General features: G+C 45.7%; 1 protein-coding gene across 1 annotated transcript in view; it reads right to left on the bottom strand.

Annotated features, from left to right (window-relative positions):
- Nucleotides 1-836: 836 nt before the first annotated feature.
- EIF2S2 (eukaryotic translation initiation factor 2 subunit beta) overlaps nt 837-16,712 on the bottom strand; it is a 37,252-nt gene continuing 21,376 nt past the window's right edge. The window contains exons 5-9 of the mRNA XM_088480644.1: nt 16,608-16,708; nt 16,326-16,474; nt 16,164-16,220; nt 11,412-11,497; nt 837-3,906 (exon numbers count right to left, since the gene is read on the bottom strand). Of these exons, the coding sequence (XP_088336770.1) occupies nt 3,731-3,906; nt 11,412-11,497; nt 16,164-16,220; nt 16,326-16,474; nt 16,608-16,708 (569 nt within the window). The 3' untranslated portion in view covers nt 837-3,730. The remainder of the gene's footprint in view (nt 3,907-11,411; nt 11,498-16,163; nt 16,221-16,325; nt 16,475-16,607; nt 16,709-16,712) is intronic.

Raw genomic sequence — 16,712 nt, 5'->3', positions numbered from 1 at the left:
TATACTGTACTATTACAACCTTTATATTTTAATATTTGACAAGAAGCCTAGAATTTACACTATACATATTTTAGAAATTATAAATAGTAATGAATAGAATCATCTTAAAGTAAATACTGAACCACAGGCTATAAAACCAATTCAGGAATTTTTACAAGTTGTGTAAGTTATAATGTACACAACTACTAACCCCTTCACAGGCGAGGGCTTTTTCACCTTGTACTGAGGTAATTTTACTACGTTTGCGCTCATCACATACCAGCATAGGAATTCTCTTTTTTTTATGCGGTACCCTACAAATTATACTTAAATTTTTTTTTTTCAGAAAATTCCATTTTAGTCTTTTTGCTCATTCTAACGTGTCAAATATTAAACTTATTGAAAGTGAGACAAATACAAATGTATAAAATTGCATTTAGCACAATCGTATATGCAGGTTTTCACAAAAAATAATATAGTAGCCAAACAAGGTCTATCATTTTTTTAAAACTAGGAAATCTACCGCAATAAATCAGTGGATTCTTATTATTTGATAAAATAAGGGGGAGATCGGGCTTTAGATTCTCTCTCCCAATTCGCAAGAAAGGGGCTATGATTCTCCATGCTACAGTACTAATGGTTATACCATCATTAAGGAATAGTAGACCTATTTGATGAACACTAATTTGATGTTCATTCTCCTCTCGGTTTACATCTATAACAAAATATGAAGTTCATTACTACAGAAAAAAACACTAGTTTAAACTAAGCATACAGAATTTTCTTGGTACTTTTCCTTAATATTTCTAAATTGATTAGTATTTTTATATGCACATCATTTTTATTAATGAAAAAACAAAAGCACTGTAATAAGATTAAAAAAAGATAAAAACAAATGTTTCATGTTAGGAACTAAAATCATTCTTTCTTTTAACAGCATATTCATATATGAAGATTTCTTCTTTCGTGAACAGATCACTTAATAAATGTGTAGCAATGCTGCCACAGGTGCCTATAATCATTTACAAGAACATACTAATGTTGGGTACACGCTAGACGATGTGTGTACCAGGCGACAGCACGATATATATCGGGTGGTCCATACACACGGCACGCTCTGGCGCACGGCAGCCAGATATATAGTTCCTCCGCCGTATCCAGAGGAATGGTGTCAGTTGGTCCTCTTGATCTGCAGTGCATGCACAAATAACGTATGGGAGCCCGCAGTCATTCGCACACAGTGAGCGATGTGGCCACTATAACGTTTCGATCCACGTCAGAATATATTGGCTGATATATCACTACGTATGTACGCATCTTAAGAGCAGTGGTACGCAGGCTTTTATTGCCATCTGGTCAAGGTGTTGAACATTCAAAGCATTGCAATTTAGTAACAAAAGTAAAACTTAATTTCTAAAAAAATAAATGGAGAAACAGCAAAGCTATTAATATAATACATCATGTAGACAACAGCTGCAGAAACAGGGCAAGGCAGATAACAGCGAAAGTAAAGGCATCCAAGGGAAAACCTAGCAGACTTAGCAAGAAACCTGGAACCGATCCTTGTGGGGTGGATGACCAAACCTTGATTAATTTTTGCCATCATCATAACTGTCCTTTTATCTAGACAAGCTTATTTAACTTAGCAGATCAACCATACTCACCTTGCCTGATCCCATTGTAGGCTATACAGAGTTACAGCAGCCACCACACCCAAGACATTACGAACATATATATCTGATATAGTGACTAAATTCGGTCCCCAAAGATACCACACAGTATGGTTTCCAGCTGTTGCACAGATGTATTCATTACTGACAGGCATTTTAAAAGATCCACTGGTAATCTGGAAAACATGAGCCGTTAAGGCTCCTTGAGGACAGAGCTTTGCCACTACAAAGAGGCTGTGATACCAGATCCTGCGAGTTCTGTCAAATGAACTGACACACTAGTAAAATAAAGAGAATCTAGAGGAGGGAGAGAAGGCAAAAAATTACCAAAGTGAATGAGAGTTCCATATGGATTATACTGTAAAAAATGCCAAATGTGAAGTCATTCATGGAAAATATAAAATGTTCTGATATAAGTACTGACACTTTTACAGCTATTTTCGAGCCCGCAATGGGTCAAATACATTGGTTTGAAAACAAATTAAAAGAGGCGGTTTTCAATTGTGGCGCCCCTGTACGTGCCGTACAGGAGCTATTCAATTGTTTCTCCTGTCGGAAGCGAACAGCTGTCGGCGCACCATTTCAGCTCGCAGCCCCAGCGGCATGTTTGCGCGCCCAAACATCACTTTTCGCGGTCACACCCAGCACTTTGGTCGGGGGTCGCGGCTTTAGGCGGCTAAACCGGACCACTTTGGGCGCGATCAGCGCGAAAAACTGAAACAATTGAATAGCGCCCCGCAATCTCCCGTCACTTCAGACGGGAGAACAGGCGTGCTATAACAATTGAATTCCGCCAAGGCACTCGAAAAAAAAGAAAAAAAAAGAAGATTTCGTTCTAGAATGAAGGCGTCACATAAACCTCAGAAATACATTGGGCATAGAGGCCAGTCTGTAACACATATAGACAAATAATTTTACCATTGCGCATATAGATCCAGATCTCTATTACTGACAGTTACAGTTAACTGCTGCCTCTGCTTTAACCAACAGTGTAATAAGCAGGAGATCTATATCAAAATATACACCTATAAGGGAATATAGAATGCCGATCCATAAAGTCACTCCCACAATAGAAGACACTTCCTTCCTGCAGGAGGCCACAAAGGAACAATTAAAGCAGGGTACACACTAAACGATATATCATTTGCAGATAGGCAGGTGTGTACAGACAATATGTCTGTGAACGACGCTATTCACAGATATATTGCATCCGCCCTGCAGCACAAATCTTGCGGTGTGAAGGGGCGACCCGCCGACCACCTATAGACTTACTGCAGGGACCGCCGGTGATTGACATCTAAAGTGGGCAGGCAAATTCAACTGCCTACCCAGTTGCAATGTCTGCGTACACACATTTAGCGGGCGAACGTTCAGTTTGTTTAGCTTAACTGATCGGCCCCTCTGTTGGCTACAGACTTATCTGCCAGAAGTGTACCCTGCATAAAAGCATAAAATGTATGAGGTGCTACAGAATAATATTTTATCTGCACAGTGTAGACAGCTATCTTGTGGATAAAGTCAGACAGTCTGCCTACTAATTCATTGGCAACCAGTGACATCACTAAGTTGTAGTTTCAGTGAGTTACATTTTAAAGCATAGACCAAGCCCATAACAAAAAATAATTAAAATAGAAGAAAAAAATATAGGATTTTGCACTAAAGTAGAAAGAATTGGTTATTTGAAGGAAAAAAAAAAAAGAAAAAACTACAATCATGTTAATACATAGCAGAGATGTTCCTAGCGCATAAAAATGATATGTGATTGTTCTGTGAATGTTATAATAACTTTAATGTATCTTGCATTTTACAGAAGTCTTGTTAAAAATGCATATTCTTCCCCCTTTTCCTCAAGACAGCTGGTAAAACAATTTGTGAGCAGTGCATTTATCGAATGATCAGCTTCACTGACGAAATTTAGCAATTCCTTGCGCAAGACAAAGAAAAATAAAATTAAGCTGAGATTTTCTTGCGCAGTTCCACGACATTCCTTACAATATAAAGGGTACCACTCCCTGACTGTCAGGTTGTGCCCCAGTATCCACAAACAGCATTGGTAAAATCCGAACAGACGCACAGACCGGCTAGTTAGCTTTGGCCCGGAGCTGTGCTCTCTTGCCCGTGACTGCCTGGAATCCAGTTTTGATGCTAGCCACAGAACAACGAGAATGGCAGGTCTCACACTGCAGGAAATATAACCTGGTGTCCTTTTGCAGGATTGTGTCTGGCGATCGGCAGGTGTGACAGGTCACATATTCCTCTGCAAGACAAAATAAGGAAATTCACTTGGATATAAACTTTTTAGAAATAATATATCTAGACACTAGCATTTACTAAGATGCATATGTTTGTAGTGAGCAAGCCAAATGGTAAGCATTTTCAGGGAACATTAGTGCATTCATTTTAGATCACAGGGATAGAATAAACCAATGAGTTAGCCAAGTTGTGTTATACTGGGTTAACTCTAGGATAGTGATAATAAATCGATCATGCCAAATACACTACCAGTCAAAAGTTTTAACACACCCCCATTTTTCCATTTCCAGTTTTACAAAAAATTAAGCAAATCAAGTGCAGTGACTAACCTTAAGTCATACAAAAGTAAACTGCTAGAGGTAAAAAACAAAAAAAACACCTTTAGGTTAGCAAAAACTAAAAATTTATGTCAATTTCAGTGTTATAAAAAAAGGCCCATTTCAGGGAACAAGTAATGGTTTAAACTTACTGCTAGCTGCAGCAACAAAAAATATGAGATATGGTAAGAACTTACCCTTGTTATCTCTATTTCTACGAAGTCCATAGGGTTCCACAGGATACCTTGGGGGTATAGGTGTGACGTCAGTCGCAGGGCACCAAAGAGTTAAGCTTTCAGCCTCCCAGGATGCACTAGGTCCCCCTCCTATACCCCGCCCCCGGGCCAAGGCACCTCAGTTAGTTACCAAGCCATAGGCCGGAGGAGGAGAAGGAAGAGAGAGAACAAAGATCTGGACACATACAAGAATCACATTCTCACCAGAGGGAGACGGAAAACCGGTGACCAGAGCAAAGCCCATCTGCAGCACAGGTGCGACAGGGCGGGAGTCCTGTGGAACCCTATGGACTTCGTAGAAATAGAGATAACAAGGGTAAGTTCTTACCATATCTCATATTTTCTACTTCAGGGTCCATAGGGTATCCACAGGATACCTTGGGGATGTCCCAAAGCAGTATCCTTTAAGGGTGGGGACGCTCCTGTGCAGAAAGGAGAATCCGCCGCCCGAAGGAAGCATCCTGAGAGGCGAAGGTGTCAAACCTGTAATACCTCACGAAGGTATGGACAGAAGACCACGTAGCAGCCTTGCAGATCTGAACTGCCGAGGCACCACGTCGAGCTGCCCACGAAGGACCCACAGACCTAGTGGAATGAGCCTTCAGAGAAGGAGGGACCGGTAGGCCTTCATGAAGATAAGCTTCAGAAATAGCCATACGGATCCAGGCTGCCAAAGTTTGCTTTGAAGCAGGCCAACCCTTTTTACAGAAGCCATAGAGGACAAACAAAGCGTCCGACTTCCTAAACGAAGAAGTGCGGTCAACATAAGTCCTTAAGGCCCGCACAACATCCAAAGAGGCCTCACCCACGGAAAGACCCGGTGAGTTAAAGGCCGGAACAACTATTTCCTCGTTAACATGAAACTGGGAAACAACTTTGGGAAGAAACTCGGGCCGAGTGCGGAGCACTGCCCTGTTCCCATGAAAAACCAAGAAAGGGGGTCTACAAGAAAGAGCCCCTAACTCAGAAACACGTCTGGCCGAAGCAATGGCCAGAAGGAAAACAGTCTTAGCTGTTAGCCATTTAATATCCACTGAGCCCAGTGGTTCAAACGGCGGTCCTTGGAGAGCCCTCAGGACCACAGCCAAATCCCAAGGCGCCACAGGTGGAACAAAGGGCGGCTGAATACGGAGAACACCTTAAAGGTGCGCACATCCGGGATTGTAGCAATCCTACGGTGAAACCAGACAGATAGGGCCGAAACCTGTACCTTCAAAGAAGCAAGGCGAAGCCCATGATCTAGCCCCGCTTGCAGGAAGGCGAGAATCCGAGACAGACGAAATTCCCGCGGTGCATAACCTCTCGGTCGACACCACTGGAAGAACGTATGCCACACGCGATGGTATATCCTCGCGGAAGACGGTTTCCGAGCTCGCAACATGGTACGCACCACAGAGCTGGAAAACCCCCGGGACCTCAGCATGGCCGTCTCAACAGCCACGCCGTCAAAGACAGCCGAGTCAGGTCCGGGTGAAGACAAGGACCCTGAGACAGAAGGTCCTGTCGTAGCGGCAACCACAGAGGACTGTCCACGGACAGACCCTGAAGGTCTGAGAACCAGTGCCGTCTGGGCCACGTGGGAGCTATCAACAGGAGCGTCCCTCCTTCCTGTTTGAATTTCCGGATTACCCGTGGAAGAAGGGAGACCGGAGGGAACAGGTATGCGAACCTGAACGTCCACCGGACGGACAGAGCATCCACGAGAGACGCCCCTTCGTCTCTTGTGCGAGACCCGTACACCAGCAACTTGTTGTTGTGCCGGGACGCCATGAGGTCGATTTCTGGAAGACCCCACCTGTCCACCAGTAGTTGAAAAACGTCCGGGTGCAGGGACCATTCCCCTGGATGAACGTCCTGGCGACTTAGAAAGTCCGCCTCCCAATTTAGCACTCCCGGGATGAAGACCGCTGATATGGCCGGAAGATTGCGCTCCGCCCAAACCAGGATCCGAGAGACCTCTACGAGAGCCGCCCGACTGCGAGTTCCTCCTTGCCTGTTTATGTAGGCCACGGTGGTAGCATTGTCCGACTGGACCTGCACCGGGTGACCCTGGAGAAACCGCTGTGCCTGCAGGAGAGCATTGAAGACCGCACGGAGTTCCAAGATATTTATTGGAAGCTCCGCTTCTGTCGGCGTCCACCTGCCCTGGAACAAGTGTGGACCCGAAACTGCTCCCCAGCCCCGAAGACTGGCGTCCGTTGTCAACAGGACCCAATTTGGAACCCAGAACGGACGTCCCTTGTTGAGGTGGGTCGTCTTTAACCACCACGCAAGGGACAGGCAAACCTCCGGGGTGAGCACAATCGTCTGGAACTTCAGAGACTGAGGCAGCCCGTTCCACTTGGACAGGATCAGGTGCTGCAGAGGTCTGGAGTGAAACTGGGCGTATTCCACCATGTCGAACACCGACACCATGGAGCCCAGTAACCTCATCACCGAGTGTAAGGACACCCGGCGGCTGTGCAGACAACTGCGCACCCTTGACTGTAAAGCAGAGATCTTGTCCTCCGTCACGAAGATCCTTTGCTGTCCCGAGTCCAATAAGGCTCCAAGATGCAGAATCCTCCGAGACGGGATTAGAGTGGACTTCTGCCAGTTGATTAGCCAGCCGTGCCGTTGCAGCAGTGCAATGGTCAGGTCCAAGTGGTGTAACAGGAGCTCTGGAGATCCTGCCACCAATAACAGGTCGTCCAAGTACGGCAACATGCGGACTCCTTGCAGCCGCAGAGAAGCCGCCATGACCGCCATCACCTTGGTGAAAACACGTGGTGCTGTCGCCAGGCCAAAAGGTAACGCCCGAAACTGGAAGTGGTCGCTGCGGATTGCAAACCGAAGGAACTCTTGATGGCGCAAAAGAATAGGGACATGCAGGTAAGCGTCCTGTATGTCCAATGACACCATGTAGTCCCCAGGTTCCAGCGCCAGAATGATGGACCGTAGGGTCTCCATCCGAAACTTCGGGACCCGCAAAGACTTGTTGAGTGCTTTGAGGTTGAGAATCGGACGATATGACCCATTGGGTTTCTGTACCAAAAATAGATTTGAATAGAAACCCTGGCCCCTCTGGGAGAATGGAACAGGCACTATAACTCCAGCCTGGAGCATAGTGTGCAATACCTTCCGCAGCTCCGTAGCCTTGTTCCGGTCTGATGGTAGACCCGTGGTGAAGAATCGAGCCGGGGGTCTGTGCCGGAAGGAGAGGGCGTACCCGTGGGAGACCACCTCCAGAACCCAAGTGTCTGTCGTAGTGAACGACCAACACCGGGAGAACTGCAGCAGGCGGCCTCCCACCCTGGGATCCCCCAAGGGGAGACCCGGACCGTCAGGCCGCAGGCTTGTCATCTGGCTTGGGGGCCGGACGTCTGGTACTCCATGCCGGTTTCCGGGGCTTGACCGATTTCTTAGGGCCAGCCTGTCGAGGAAACGACTGTGGTTTGGGCCTGCCCTGGGCCCTAGATGACCGAAAGGACGATGGTCCAGAACCAGAAGGAGCAGCGGCCGACGGGAGACAAGCAGATTTGGCTGCCGCCAGCGTGGCCACAATCTTATCCAGACCCGGACCGAAGAGAACTTCTCCGGTAAACGGCAACGCTTCCAGACCTTTCTTGGAATCTGCGTCCGCCTTCCAGGATCGCAGCCACAAGGTGTGACGAGCAGCTACCGCTGCTGAAGAAATTCTAGACACCAGAGTACTAATGTCTAGAGCCGCCTCGTTGATGTAGGTGGCCGAATCACGGAGATTGCCAATCAACTCCGCCTGTTCGGCCGGACAGTCGGATTCAAAAGAAGCCTCTAATGAATCCGCCCAGCGCTCCATCGCTCTGGCAACCCAGCAAATGGCCATAGCCGGCCGTGCTGCCCCCCCTGCAAGGGAATAAGCGGACTTCATGCAGATTTCTACCTTGCGGTCCGTAGCATCCTTAAGGGAGGACATGGATGGCATCGGCAATGTGGCACTACGGACAAGACGGGTCACGTGAGAATCCACCTGTGAAGGGGATTCCCACTTAGCAAAATAATTATCCGCGAACGGATAAGCCACCGCCAGGCGTCTCTGCGGCTGGTATCTTTTGCCAGGTTGTTTCCACGCCTCCTCTAAATGGTCCACCAACTGACCCGAAAGAGGAAAGACTGTGGCATCGCCCTTCACATCTTTGAAAAAGGCATACTTAGATTTAGCCGCTGGGGGAACTTCGTCCTCAATCACCAAGGCTGTGCGGACCGCCATCAGCGTCCTTAGTATGGAGAGGTTCCTGATCGTAAGGATCCAGAATCTCCCCATCATCAGACGTCCCTTCGTCATCCGCATAAGGAGCGGACAGAGACGCCACCGGCCGTTTATGAGGCCGCATCACAGACTCCCCTTGCAACACATCCGACAAGTGCTGACAAGAACTCGTCAGGGAGTTAACCCACACTGGCTCCTGAGAACCCGGGAGCGGGGAAATAGGGAGATTGTCGTGGGAACCCCTGCATGGGTGACGACACCACAGACTGCTGGGACAAACCCATCGGAGTAAACGCGGGCTGCGGAGCTAACTGGCCCACTAAAGCTGTTAACGCCTGAGCGAAACAAGCCCAGGGCGGCTCCTGTACCGGTGCTGTAACCGTAATAGGCCGCGCCATGGACAAACACTGCCGGCAAAGGCCCTCCGCGCTACCCTCCCCCTCCGCTAATGGTACTTTGCACGTGGTACACTGTAGCCGGAGGGGAAAATCACTTTCAGACATGATGGCACCACGTATGTGACCTCTCTCACCAATTAAGTATTAAATAGGCGAGAGACCACCCTGCAGCACCGCACCGCAAGGGCTTTAGCAGAAAAAACAGGGACAGTAATAAAGCTGACAGTTTAGAGAAGAAAAGTTACAGGCAGCGCTAGCACAGTCACATACAATGCAGAGAAATAACAATTCCTGCACTAACAGCGCTGATCACTCAACTACACAGACACAGGGCCTGGTAGGACACAGCGCTGCATACACAGACCTGAGCCACAGCGGAGGAGAGGTATGCGGGGGGACCCAGACCACGATGCTTCCTTCCAGACTTCCAGCAGCGTTCACCATGCGTTGCAGAGAAGATGGCCGCCGAGGAGCAGAGAGAAGCTGGCCTGGGGGAGGAGCGCTGACACAGGACCAGTCAGCACAGTGCAGAGAGGGCTGTGTGCAGCGGGGGAGGCGCCGGCTGTGAGACAGGGAAGGCGTGCTCCCCTGGCATGCATTTAACCCCTGGGACGCCGCAGCGCTACCGCTCTGCTGCGGTCCGCTGTCCCAGGGGGTAGTGGAAAGCGCAGGTTCAGTACCTGGCTCCACGCTGCAGCCAGTCCCCAGGGAGCCCCCTGCCTGGGGACTTAGGACCATGTGACCAGCGGGACCCACTGCGGGACCCCGCTGCTTACCTTTGTTCCCCTTGGATCCGGCCATGGTCCGGAACATCTGGGGTCACCGCTAGCTGTGACCCCAGATGCTCACCAGCATCCCCGGATCGGTACCGGCGTTCTGGTACCGGCGGGGGTGTAGGGAAGACAGCATGGACGTCAGGACTGACTGTCCATGCTGTACATCCAGATGTGCAGCCACAGCTGCACTGAAGAGAGCTTCAGGGGCTCTTCTAGCCCCCACTCCGACAGGTGCACCAGACGCCGGCCGGGCACCAAACTAAACTGAGGTGCCTTGGCCCGGGGGCGGGGTATAGGAGGGGGACCTAGTGCATCCTGGGAGGCTGAAAGCTTAACTCTTTGGTGCCCTGCGACTGACGTCACACCTATACCCCCAAGGTATCCTGTGGATACCCTATGGACCCTGAAGTAGAAAATATTGCTTTCCTGGGCCATGAAGCATCATCAGTGACTACTGAAAACTGGAAGAAAGTCTTATGGGCCGATCAAAATTTGACGTCTAGTAGACGAAAGGATTCCTCAATTTGTGGGATTTATTTACTAAGCTGCGGCTTGTAACATATTTTGCTATTAAAAGCATTTCCCTTTTAAACTTCAGGCTTAAACACACTGGGAAGCGGTGGTTTGGCTTAGTAAATAAACCCCTGCGATACCAACTGTCAGACACAGAAGAATGATAGTCTGTGGGCTCTTGTGCAAGTCACCAATTCAGGATTTATCAAGAGTGACTGGCACACTGAACCAGAAGAGCTCCCACAGCTGTATTGGGTAGCAGCCGGGAAGCCGATGGACGTAATCCCGACCGTCGGCTTCCCGACTGTCTAATCCCGGCAGAGGTCTAATGACAGGCATCGCGATCCCAACGTCTGTCATTAGACCTACGCCAGAAGCAACCTACAAGTGCAACACATTTGTTGGAACTTCTACAACAGTGTTCGATTAACATTCTGAATATTGGATTTCCATCCAAGTGTGTTCGGCGGTTATATCTGTAAATGGTGGCTCCTTTGAGTCGTCAAAAATGTAGATTCAATTTTGTTAAACAAAATGATTATGTAGCTTCTGAGTGTTTTATGTCCAATTGTTTATTTGTCCTATACTTTCACAGAACATTGAGAAATTAAATTGTGCACATTTCAATAGAAAAACTGAAAAAATGGGGGTGTTTAAAACTTTTGACAGGTACCGTATATCTTTACAGATATCTAGGTATTCTCCACATTTGATAAAATAGAAAGCCAAAGTATACAAATCTGCATACACTACATTACGAATTGTGGAGTGCTTAGAGAGGGGCAAGTTTTTCTAGTATTTAGTTTGTTTCAGAGACGTATGCATTACCTTTTACACTTTATTTTCAACAGTTAACAGATGCTTTTCTCAAATTGCTTAAAGCACAATAATGAAACAATAAATTCCAGCTCATCACGATAGCTAGTGCAAGATTACTCAATCATTACCGAATGTAGTGATGGGACTAAGGAGACCAGCTCGAATATCCATAAAAGTGCATCATCAAGACAACACCTGACCCCATAGGACAGAACCACTTACTAATATATCTTCTCAAGACGTTCTCTATCTGTTTTTGTTGGAAGCGGCCCTTGATGACTAGCTGATTGTTACCATCTATGGAGCCACTATAAGTGGGAGAGAAACAAAATTAGTGTTTCTGATGAAAAAAATAAAAGCTTCAGCTAACACAAAACTTCACCTAGGTTGGTTTAAAAGGGAGAAAGATCACAAAAAAAAAAAAAAAAAGACATGTTTTTATTCAGAAAGTAAATGTACTGTCACAGCTGTAATGTGTTTAAAGGGCTGAGCTTCAAGAGGCTAAAGGGGTAAATCTACTAAAGTAATCACACAACATCGATGTCGATTGATTTTTAATCAATTCAAATTGTACTTTAGTAAATTTACCCCTAAAGGTCTGGTTTGATAAAGAGGGGTTAAATGGCTTCTTGTTAGGATTTCCTATAGTTAGCATGAGATGCATTTAAGCAATAGTTTATAGTGCACAGTCACAGATGCTCATTCATATATACGGCATTATGTATGTTGGACAGAGGAGCATCTACGCCTAGATTAGCCTAATCCAGTGTTTCTCAAACTCGGTCCTCAGGACCCCCACACAGGTCACGTTTTCCAGGTCACCCAGCAGGTGCTCAGGTGTAGTCATTACTCACTGACACATTTTAAAAGATCCACAGGTGGAGCTAATTATTTCACTTGTTATTCTGTGAGGAGACCTGGAATACATGCACTGTTTGGGGTCCTGAGGAAAGAGTGAGTACCTGTGGACTTATCTAAACCCTAGCTGTCATAGGATTTATGGCTTCATCTATGGATGGAATGGTAGTGCCTAGAATTGATATGAAAGACTGCCAGGACCTATAAAAAAAGTTAGTGTAGCCCACTGATGTAACATTGGAATCACGCAATGGAGTTGGTGCACAAAATGCACAATTATGTAATCAAGAACAGATTGTTGGAAAAGTAGTGACATCTGGCAGTGACAACTTAATAGTTTATAGTAGCTACAGTACAAAGTCATTTGCTTTTCCATATATGCATAGAGTTTTGAATAATACAAAAGAAAAGCTGAATCTTTTATAGCTGCATTTTGTTTGGATGTTACCAGAAAACTGTAAGGCCATAATCTACTAGAAATGTGAGTATACTATAGATCCAAGTTTTGTGTTCTGTAAGCTATTTGCATGTTTACAGTCCTATTTCTCAGAGATCAAAGCATACACAAACATTTTTCTTAAATAAAGTACTTTACAGCCTCAAAGTGTTTTAATAAGTGCTACATGAGTCAGACAATAATACTGGACAGATGCTGTGGAAGAGTTGAATGCATGCCTATTTCCAGAGGGCAAAAGTATGTGTATGGCTTTGTATAGCCTATCCATGGCATCTACATTTAAGCTGCGTACACACTAGACAATATTTTGCCCGATTTGACTGATTTTGAAGCATTGAAACGACAAATCGTGCAAAATATGTCCAAATCGTGAGTGTCCACTCACGACAACAATGCCAATGCGCGTCCCAGCAGGTCGTACATCGCAAGATCTGCCAATCTAGTTAAGATTAAGGCCGTTGGTCAGATCGTGTGTCTGTTTGGACAGTTTATGCAAGATATCGTTTGTCTGGGAGTGCAGGGAAGTTGCCGGGGTAGTTCAAGGGAAATAGTTGACGACATCACATCTTTTGCGAGTCGTCTAGTGTGTACGCAACTTTCCAACCAAATAGGCATAATTTGGGTGCTACAGGTGCTCTGTCTTACCTGTAAAATGTTGATGGGGGACACTGGGACTGTGGGTGTAAAGTGAGATGCAGGAGCCTGGGCACAAAGGAGTTAACGTGTTTTGCAGCAGCAGTACAAAACCTCCTCCTCCCCTACACCCCAACTGAAGCCAGGTTATATTTAACAAACACAAGCAACAGGAACGGAGAAAAGAACGTTGGCGCACATACACAACCAGACACCCCACCTGTCTATGGAACAGGTGCTGGAATCATGAAACCCCATGCCAGCCATTGACGAGAGTGTGGATGCCCAGTGTCCCCCATGGATTCAGAAAAAATGATGATTTTTCAAGTAAGACAAATTCCCTTTTTCATCCATTCAATGGGGGATACTGGGACTGTCGGACATTCCAAAGCTGTCCGTTTAAGAGAGGAAACACTCCTGGGCTGCGCTCAGCTCTCGACTCCCAAAAGCCGCATCAGCAGAGGCGAAGGTGTCAAAGCTGTAAAATTTGATGAGAATGCGCTGGCAGAGGACCAAGTGGACGCCTTACAAAACTAAATGGCAGAGGCACCACGGTGAGCTGCCCAAGAGGCCCCCCCCACAGATGTAGTGGAATCTGCCTTCATAGAAGATGGGACCGGCTTCTTTGCCAAAAGATAGGCGTGACGAATGGTAAGGAGTAACCAACAAGCCAGAATATGCTTTGAAGCTGGTTAATCATAAAGAACGAACAGAGTCTGACCTCCGAATATCTTTGGTCAGATCAACATAAGTGCAAAGAACCCTGACAACATCTAGCGTCAAGTCAGAAGGATCAGAGGTTGAAAGAGAAGGAACCACGATCTCCTGGTTGATATGGAAGCGTGATACTATCTTCAGGAGAGATAGTCCAGACGAGTGCCGAGAACAGCACGGTCAGGATGAAACACATGTTCACGGTGAGACAATGCACCTAAATCTGTAACTCTGCAGGCTGAAGCAATGGCCAGAAAGATTATTGCTTTCCAAGTCAGCCAAAGCAGATCAATGGAATCTAATGGTTCAAAAGGGGGATTTCTGTAGAACCCTTAGGACCAAAGTTGGGTCTCAGAGTTTCCAGGGGGACAAATGATGGCTGAATGTGGAAGAACCCTTGCAGGAAAGTCTGAATAGCAGGCAAACTAGCTATCCTGCGCTAAAATAAGACAGAAAGCAGATACGTGAATAAAGGCAAAGGCCCAGGTCCAAAATCCCACTTCTTCAGCTCTTCAAGCGGAAATGGATAAAAGGATGAGATTCGTTTCGAGTCTAAGAATTTTGTATTAGGATTCGACCAGGGTTCCGCCAAAATATCATCCAGCTGACCAGCTGAGCAGAGGCTTTTTCTTCTTTTGTTTGAAGAGAGGCACTTCCGAAATCGGAGAATCTTCCGAATCCTTAATAAGGCAGACTAAACCACCTTTAACCAAAGCATCAACATCAACTTGAGGAATGTGCTTGTCGTGAACTGAAGCAGAATCCACCTCCGAGGTCTGGAACAACTCACCCTCTTCAGAGGAGTTGTCAGACCGGGAATAATAACCTGAAAGGAACAGAACTCTCTCTAAACGCAAGGGGAGCCTTGCGTTTAGCTGAAGGCTTCAGCATGTGCTGTGGAGACATGCACCAAACCCTGGATTGATTGGACAAACCTTGAACCAACGCTGGATCCGAGAGGGTCTATTTCTGGTCCCCAAAGACAGGGTGAGACAATGGTAGAAGGGGTCTGCCAAAAACCACAGTTGAGGGCAGACTCGTCCGGGAAGCTGAGAGCTGAGTCGCCAACTCCCTCATGGCAAGTGACAAGGAGGATGCCCACGCAGATTCTTGTTGGGTTACCACCTCTGAGACAGAATCGTCCTGTGCTTCCGCAGAACACTGGTCAAACGCCAGTGTGACCTTGAGCCGAGCATGAATAAAATCTTTAAAGCCTTTGAAATAAGCTACATCCAGGCTCCAAGTACAGTATAGCCACTACAAATAGAAAAATAAGTAGGCACAGTGAGAAATAAATGTCTAAACTGACTAGTAACCCTGAATGTAGACAAAATATCACTATGTGCAATTTAAATACAAATAAAAAAAGTTTGCTCTTTATAGCAATAATCTAATAAAGAAAATAAAAACATCTGAACTATTATGATAGCAGCTATTAGCAAACCAGGCACATAAACACACACATCCAAAATATGTACAACTCAGCAATGGGAGAAAAGCATGCATCCTCTGGGAAACACATGCCTGATTTGCTCCCAACTCTGCATCTAGCCCAAAATGTTTGCAGTGGAAAAGACAAACATACTCTGTACTGCCTATGAGATCGAGGGCTAGTTTTACACTAAAAACTTCCAATTTTTTCCAACAGGATGGGGGTGAGGGATTCAATTCCATGACAATGACATGTGCAGTTTTGGAGCACATGGGGTTGGCCGGCACTGCAAGTTTTCACTCGCACCTCTATGGGGAATCTTGTGATGTTGGTACTACCAAGATTGACAATTTGCACTCTGTCGGGCATCAAACTGAATTCCCCACATTATTATTTTTTACCATTTCTAGTCCATACTGTGGAGATCTTTACTAGCTTTAAGTGTTTAAATTATTCACTTTTATGTTTTATCTGAATCTATTTACAGCATTATGTTGTGGTTTTTTTTTACATAACACCTACCAGTTTCTGCAAGGTCTTATTGGTAAAGACTATTATACATCTGTTCAAAGCATAGGCAAAACCTTGTATGCTGTCCTTCCTTTTAACAGAATAGGAGTTTGTTCTCCATACCTTCCTGCCAACCATTAATTTCATGAGTTGCCACAGAACAGCATTACACTGTACCCATCATTAACGCACACATATTCTGCATGCAAATACTCATCAGGTAGTATATACATGTCCAGTCATTTCCAGTGTTATTTGGACTATCAATTTTAAACCACATTTACCAGGCTAGAACACCTGACATTAATGTTGGTAAGTATTAGCTCTTAAAATCAGTGCCATGAACATTGATCATTCTGAAGAAACATACCTTGTACCCAATTCAGCTAATAAGAAAGCCAGGAGATGTTTTGGCTGACGATGTAATCTGAAAGAGAATGCAAAATATAATACATTAAAATATACTGTATAAAATGAAAACCATCTATTATAAAAAGACAATTTTAGGTGAACTCAACAAGGATACACTCACAATTTGCAAATATCTGTGAAGTTCACAAATGAGGTTTTCTTTGTGCCAACTCTGACAACTTGAGGTGGTTTCATGACAAATTTTCTTTTCTCTCCGGCAACCATGTCTGGATTTTTTTCTCGCATTATGTTAAAAACTCTGTTTAGCAACTGGAATAGAAGCAGAAAGATGCGTCACAGAAAGGATCATCAGTGGACATACAATAATTAATAATCAAAGTCAAGGCACCCAAAGGCCGCAAATACAAAGACTGCCTAACACTGCATTGATCTCGGTTCTCACCTCATCATATGTGTAGTCCCTTTCTGATCCGGCCCATGCAGGTCCAAGTTGAGAACTAAAGGATATCCCATCATCTTTCTTACTGTCTTCTTCTTCAAAGGCTGT

Source organism: Taudactylus pleione, unplaced genomic scaffold (genome assembly GCF_031769625.1).
Source record: "Taudactylus pleione unplaced genomic scaffold, aTauple2 ptg000256l, whole genome shotgun sequence".
NCBI classification, from domain to species: domain Eukaryota; kingdom Metazoa; phylum Chordata; class Amphibia; order Anura; family Myobatrachidae; genus Taudactylus; species Taudactylus pleione.
This window is presented reverse-complemented; position numbering and strand designations above follow the sequence as displayed.